The sequence below is a fragment of the Harpia harpyja genome, chromosome 10, assembly GCF_026419915.1.
Source record: "Harpia harpyja isolate bHarHar1 chromosome 10, bHarHar1 primary haplotype, whole genome shotgun sequence".
NCBI classification, from domain to species: domain Eukaryota; kingdom Metazoa; phylum Chordata; class Aves; order Accipitriformes; family Accipitridae; genus Harpia; species Harpia harpyja.
Window position 1 is genome coordinate 41,658,356 of NC_068949.1, and position 7,457 is coordinate 41,665,812.

General features: G+C 41.6%; 1 protein-coding gene across 1 annotated transcript; it reads left to right on the top strand.

The window, feature by feature from the left end:
• The first annotated feature begins 477 nt into the window (after window positions 1-477).
• LOC128146763 (deleted in malignant brain tumors 1 protein-like) lies at window positions 478-6,239 on the top strand. The gene is given in 4 exon segments (XM_052798472.1): window positions 478-508; window positions 4,669-4,841; window positions 5,524-5,852; window positions 5,854-6,239. Coding segments are annotated over 4 exon segments (588 nt in total). The 3' UTR covers window positions 5,909-6,239.
• Window positions 6,240-7,457: the final 1,218 nt, after the last annotated feature.

Sequence of the window (7,457 nt, forward strand, 5' to 3'; positions counted from 1 at the left end):
TAAGCCCCTCGATTGCTTCCCACCACGCTCTTACCCTTCCACATCTGCAGTCACAAAAAGGAAGGCTCTGCTACACAGACTTAAAGAGCAGCTTTGGCTCAGATACAACTCAAACCCAAGAAAGGGACATGTTACATTAGTGTCAGCAATAGAAATTCACAGCTGAAAGAGGGACGGGATGGAAAAATAGCAGCCATTGCAACCACTTTTGATCTCTACCTTCCCTGAGGAAGGTATCAGGTGGTGTCGTCTTGTAGAACCAGGAAACTATAAAAAGTTGGGTAACAAATCAAACATATAGTCACAGAAGTTAGGGAAGTAAGGCAGTGAAGGAATGTGTTTGGTATTGGCTTACTGAAGGGACAGATTGGGCAGCTGAGCTACACCCTTTAGCGTCTCTGCCTATAAATTCTGGTGCCCTCCTGTATCAGGAGCTCCAAGGAGATGACTGCCACCACGATCTTGTCTTGGGTGGTAATGATAAGTCTTCACATTCAGGTGGATGCAGGTAAAGAGTCTCACTTCTCGGCTGTATTTTGCATCAGGCTAATGCTGAGATCTAAGGGTAAAAGAGGATTTAGCAGCAGAGCTTAGCTCTTTCAGAAACCATGAGCAGGTCAAACCTATGAGCTGAGCAAATCAACCGTTATACCCATTAATTCAAAAGCTTTTCCTCAAAATGCTTAATGAATTTAAATTGCTGTTCTCACCATTTTCGTAAAGAGACTAGTAAAGGAAATTCAAACGAATATACTGTAAAGCCACTGATATAATTTTCTGAATCTTTGTATTGTGGTACTGAATTTAAAGACTGATGTGTATTTTCTGCATGAAATGCATGTTTATTTTAAGGAGCGTGAGGTGCTCTTTGAACCATGTGGTTTGCATTTGATTAAGTATATTGTTACAAATAACACACTGGTCTTTAATAACAGAGTGCCCTAGATAAAACAAGTATGGCACATGTCCCTGTTCCTATTACTGTCATAATTATTAGAATATAATAGGAATTACTGTAATTTTATATTATTTTAATTCCCCATAGTCGAATTCCTGTTACTAGTGTAATTTGATTTGGTTGCAGAGACAGTGATGTGCCAGGCCACTTTCATCCCTTTGGGGACCGATACGCATATCAGTGGGCCTGATGCGAGGGAGGATGATTCAAGCAGGGTAAAATAGTCTTCCTGTATTCAAAAAACACTTTCCCCTTTTTCAGGTGAGGCTTCCCTGGCTGAGCAGAGTGTCACCATGGTGCTGTGAGAAACAAGGCATTTCTTTTTAAGCAGCTGCTGTCGCATTCTTTGTGCGGGAAGGAGGGCACAGATACAGATCAAAAGTGTTTGCCATAGCTGCCGTCTTTCCATCCCTTCCTCTTTCAAATGTAAAGTTCTGAAATGAACTTGACTTGGACTAATGAACCAAAAGCAAAAATGTGCTTTCCCTTTCTGTGCTCACACATACATCCATCAGCTCATCTTTTTCAGAACTGCAATTCTTACAAAAAGTAATGTAGTGACACTGTGATTAAAGCAATATGAAAACCAGTTTTGTTTCAGTAACTTCAATTATTAAAATAAGTCAAACACTGGAACAACTCAATTTATATTTTGAAACCAGTTTTTAAACAGCCAAGCTCACCTATTTTAAATCCTTTTAAACATTTCTCTGAGAGGGCATTTGGACAGTTGTCAGCCCTGATGCAGAAGGGTAATGGTGGTCTATACACTGTCCTTCTCCCCAAGGGTTTGAATAACCCCATAAAGCCCTATTTCAGAAAACCTAACTCTCTAGGTTAGATGAAAGAAAACACTAGGAAGATCACTCTTTGCCTACTAGAGCCCTGTCCCGCGGGACACCTTTGATCTGGTGGTGCCATCTGGAGGGCTTTCTATCAAGTGTCCTGTGCAGGAGCCTTAGCAGGGAAAACTCTTCTCTGACCCAGAGTTTATGCCACCAGCGAGGTATGGATGAAATCGCAAAGGGAAGGAGGGTAGCTTAAATGTGGTGGGAAAGTGAGAAAAACCCATCACAGGTAGCTTTTGGAGACCCCCTTTTTGTCTGCAGCTGTGCAAAATGAAGGAAGATAATGGGATGCGCAGCCTCCCTTCCTCACTGGCCTTGCTCTGACCATCTCCCCAGGTAGTTTTCTGTCATCTACATTTCTGTTAAGATTTTTGGGGTAGCTTAGTTGTTCTTGGTATGGAGAAGGGGAGGAGGAGATAGTTGTTCACAGTCTGTTCTCATGCAAGAAGCAAAGCCATCAACTTCTGATCAGATCAGATGAAACCGGCAGATGCCTTGTTCAAAGCAGAGAGAGAGTCTTCTCTCTTCGAGGGCAACTGGCACTCTCCGGGCCAGTTGCAGGTTTTGGTGGGTTCACAAAGTGACTTGATGATTCATAGAGGGGAAAAAACTGCTGAGGTCTACTAAAATAGAAAGAAACCTCTTGGATCTAAAGTTCATCAGCCACTAATTGCTAGAGGCTGGAATGGTGTTTGGGGAAGTTTCAAACTGTATTTCCCTTGTTGACCTCCCCATATGGTATCACGTATGTTTTTTTCTTCTGTAGAAGAGACAACAAGTAAAGCTCTCCCAACACCACCTGCAACCGCTACTTGTAAGTAGAAATAATCCAATTTTTACTTTATATGATAGTGATAGCTTTATATTTTTACCATCATATTTATTCCTGGGAAGAAATTTGTATAATGAAAAAGCTCCCGTGTGCTTTATGGTGGGGCCAGGGGTGTGTGCAAGAACAAAGTTATTTGGGAGCCAGGATTTCGGGGATGGCTCTGTGCCCCAGCAGCCTGCATCCTTGCTAGGAAGAAAGCGATCTTCCGTCACTTGTGCTTTTCACTGGGGAAAGGGTAAAGCGCGCTGACAGCTCCCAAAGGATTTGTCCTAATACGCTTGCTCCCCATGTGGGTTTGTTGAAGTGAGAGAAAGGTTTTTTCATGTTTGCTAGAAGCTGAAAATAAAATTTGAAAATTTCTCAGACCTCAGTATGTCTCTTGTTCATTCTTTAGGTTAAAAGAAGTAAATGTGTATTTTTTCTAATTTGGAACATAATTCAAAAGATGGTGTCCGTTTACACAGTTCTCTTTTCTTGGAGTAGTTTGAGCTTGTATTGAAAAGTATCCTAGAAATCCATTACTTTATTTTACTTTAAACTTCTTTAGATCTTGATTCCCTTGTTATTTGATTAGGCTACAACGGATCTATATATGAATTTCATACAATTTTTTGACTGTGACATAAGGTTTTCATGTTTACGAACTGGATATTTGTCAGCGTTCTTATTTGTAAACAAAATAATAGTGATCTTTTTTTTCCTTCTCTTTGGTCATTAGCAATTGTAATAGAGGTGAACCAGGCTCAGGTGTGACTTTTTCTCTTTCAAGGAACAGCTGACCTCCAGAGGTCCAACCTCAATAATTGTGCAGTTCAATGACAAATGCTCGTATCCTGCTAGTGCAGACACTGAAGATCAGCATTATAAAAGCTATTCAGTGTGTTTAGCATCTCCTAATCTGCATTCCGATGATATATGAACCTAACAGAAAGACCACTGAAGCTGGTAGAAGTCACTGCCTCTCAATTTTACACTTATAAATTCTACATAGACATATTCCAAGAGCAACCTTAAATGGTGTATATTTTTCTTTTCATATTTTTCTCTGCAGAAGATTATTCTTGTGGTGGCTCGCTTTCCTCTCCATCTGGTACATTACAGAGTCCATTTTACCCCAGAAATTATCTGAACAATGCCAACTGTGTTTGGGAAATAGAAGTAAAGAGCAACTTCCGTGTCACACTCACATTTAGAGATGTTCAGTAAGTAAAAATTTATTACTTGGGAAGATGAATGTATGGGATCAACACCTTGGGCTTACTAAGCAGAGAGCTGCTTGATTTCAAGGATCTTTTTCAAAGCTTTTAGTACATCTGAGATGAAAAATGTATTAATTTTTGTTTATTTAGTCAATAATGTGGCTGGCACCTAATAAGACAGAAATCGGGGACTGTAATTTCTGTTCCCAAGATTTGATAGTCATATCAGTAAAATGTACTCTTCTGCTATGAACAGTTAATCTGTGTTTAAAAAAAAAAACCCAAAACCCCCCAAAAACCCAAACTGAAGCATTTAACTAAATAGTCATGTTTGCTCCCCAGGATGGGAGGTGGCAGATGCCTGTCTGACTACGTGGAACTCTGTGATGGGCCACTCCATACCTCTCCTCTCCTTGGGAAATTTTGTTCTGGTTCTTTTCGCATGTACACATCTTCCTCAAACCTGCTGACTGTCAGATTTTTATAGTAACTCTCAATACACATACAGAGGGTTTCAGGCTGACTATTATTCCACTCCATTAGATCAGCGCCCTAGTAAGTTCATGTTTAAAGCAGAACCCTGTTTCTCAATTATTTGCTAATTCACTGGTTGTTAATCATGTTGTACTGCTTCAATGAATCGCCCTTTTCACATTATTTTGAATTAGATCTGTAGCTTTTCATAGAGATGCAAGTACACGGTTTGGATTCTGAACTTATTCTGCAATATCAGCTGCCTCTGCAAAAGATATTGTTTATTTAAGTCACAACTTATAACCTTTTTTGGTCACTTCAACGAGCTTGTAACACATTCACTTTGCCATCCACTAGCGCTGCTGTGTTTGCCAGGGTACACGCATGTAGCCGTGAGCAGATACTACCTGCAGTCACAAGGCTACTCTGCTTGGAATCTCACCTTGAACGACCCCTATAGCAAACCCAACATTACATCAGAGTGTGTTATATGTGACATACCATACACTCGCTGTGGCACAGTGAGAGAGGTATGACTTTAAACGTTTCAGCAAAATGTGCAAATATCATGAGTGTGTAAAAATTCAAACTGAAGAATTCATTCTGAAAATCAGCACAAATTGAAAGCTATACTGGGGTGTGCAGGGACTGGAAGTGTCCTGGTGATTATGGGCTGCCTTTCCCTCTCCTGAGGGATAAAGTTTATTAGCACTCGTAGTTCCTGCATCTGCTACCAGAGCATTCACTTATGGCCTGTTATTGATCGCCGAAGGAATAAAGTCTGTAAGGAAGCAAATACTTGGCATTTTCAAGGTCCCAAGCTGAGTGTGTGGTTAAAAAGGTCTCAAAGCTTTTACTAAATATGACCAATCGTGTTTTAAGATAGATTTCAGCTTAAATACTGTGCTGGACCTGAACCTTTGGGGATTTAATGTTCAAAGCATTGTACAGGTTGTATTTAATTCAGTTATGTCTGCATTTAATGTGAATAGTTTTCTAGGCCCACATTGTAGGCACTGAATATTACACGTAGATTACAAGTTCTTATCTTGAGAACAGAAATTACTAGATTCAGACTTCTCCACGGCAGACTTTCTGGGAAATAATGCATTACTATGCACATTGCTGTAAGGATACAGCAAAGTTTAGAATGCATAATAGGAAACCTGACTACAGGAATTAATTTTGCATTTTATTTTGTATGCCAATCAGGGAAACAACAATACAATAATCTATTCCAACCTTATTAGAGGATCCCTTTCTGGTACTGTAATCACAAGGAATAAAAATCTTCACTTGCATGTCAACTGCAAAATGCTCCAGAGCACGTGGGCACAAATAATGTATGTTGCAGAGGACAATTTTGAAGTAAATGAAACACAGTATGGCAGATATGATGTAAACCTTACATTTTATCATTCTGCATCCTTCTCATGGCCACTGTAGGACTCACCATACTATATTGATATCAACCAGAATTTATTCCTTGAAGCTTACCTGCACATCTCTGATCCAAACCTGATGTTATTTGTGGACACATGTGACATTTCCCACACCCCACAATTTTATGACCTATGATACAATCAGGAATGGGTAAGCTCTCATGCATTACAATTACAAATAGAACTGCCTTTGAACTCCTGAATCTCTTCTCTTTTTTTTTTTTTTCTTTTTTTTTCTTTTTTAATGGAATAGTGTGAATACAGCATACATTAAGTCAGATTTTAACTAATTAATGAACACGGGCATTTGGGGTTTACTGTCGGAAAGGGTATGGATTGACCCAAAATATAACACACACACCCCCCACAGCTTAAAATGACAAATAGACTGAATGGCTATGGCCAGTTCACCGTGGATTGTTATTATCAGAGGTAACAGTGACATATCCCAGACATGGATAATTCACCTTCAGAAAAGCATACAAACACTAGGTATGTAGACACACAACAAGCTGGGCCATCAGTAGGCAGCTTCTAGAAAGCTCTTTGAAGAAGTTGGTACCTTGAAGAAATTTTGTGCTTCCTTGCACCCTGCCTGTGGCTGCCTGCAGGAGCTGGGCTGCTCTCCTGCTCCGCCGCCGGTGACCACGGCGCAAGATGGGGCACAGCAGAGGCAGAGCACGATGCTGTTGGCAACGGAGCACACCTCATCGGAGCCCTCACTGCAGAGCAGCTTTGCTTTGATGTCTCTGGAAAGTGCATTTTCATCCTTAGCACTGGATTTTGTATGATCAAGGCTGGCCCTGGACTGTGGCCAAGACAGGTGGAAGTGGACTTCAATGGTGGCTCTCAGGCCAGCTCCACCTGAGTCAACAGACCTTTGGTACCTTTATTGCAATATTTATGACCTTTAGAAGAAGGGGCAGGCAACTCAGGAGGACTACAAGGATGTTGTGACGTTATGCAGGGAGAAAATTAGAAAGGCCAAAGCCCAGCTAGAACTTAATCTGGCTACTGCTGTAAAAGACAATAAAAAGGTTCTATAAATACATTAGGAACAAAAGGACGGCTAAGGAGAATTTCCATCCTTTATTGGATGTGAGGGGAAACATAGTGACAAAGGATGAGGAAAAAGCTGAGGTACTTAACACCTTCTTTGCCCCAGTATTTAATAGTAAGACCAGTTGCCCTCGGGGTACGTAGGCCCCTGAGGTGGATGGCACGATGGGGAGCAGAATGAATCCTCCATGATCCAAGGGAAATTGTTAGTGACCTGCTACACCACTTAGACCCACACAAGTCTATGGGGCCGGATGGGATCCACCCAAGGGTACTGAGGGAGCTGGTGGAAGTGCTCACCAAGCCACGTTCCACCATTTACCAGCAGTCCTGGCTAGCTGGGGGGGTCCCAGTTGACTGGGACCAGTGTGGCGCCCACCTACAAGAAGGGCTGGAAGAAGGATTTGGGGAACTACAGGCCTGTCAGCCTGACCTCGGTGCCGGGGAAGGTTATGGAGCAGATCATCTTCAGTGCCATCACATGGCATGTACAGGACAACCAGGTGATCAGGCCCAGCCAGCGTGGGTTTATGAAAGGCAGGTCCTGCTTGACCAACCTGATCTCCTTCTGTGACAAGGTGACCCCTTGGTGGATGAGGGAAAGGCTGTGGATGTTGTCTACCTGGACTTTAGCAAAGCCTTTGA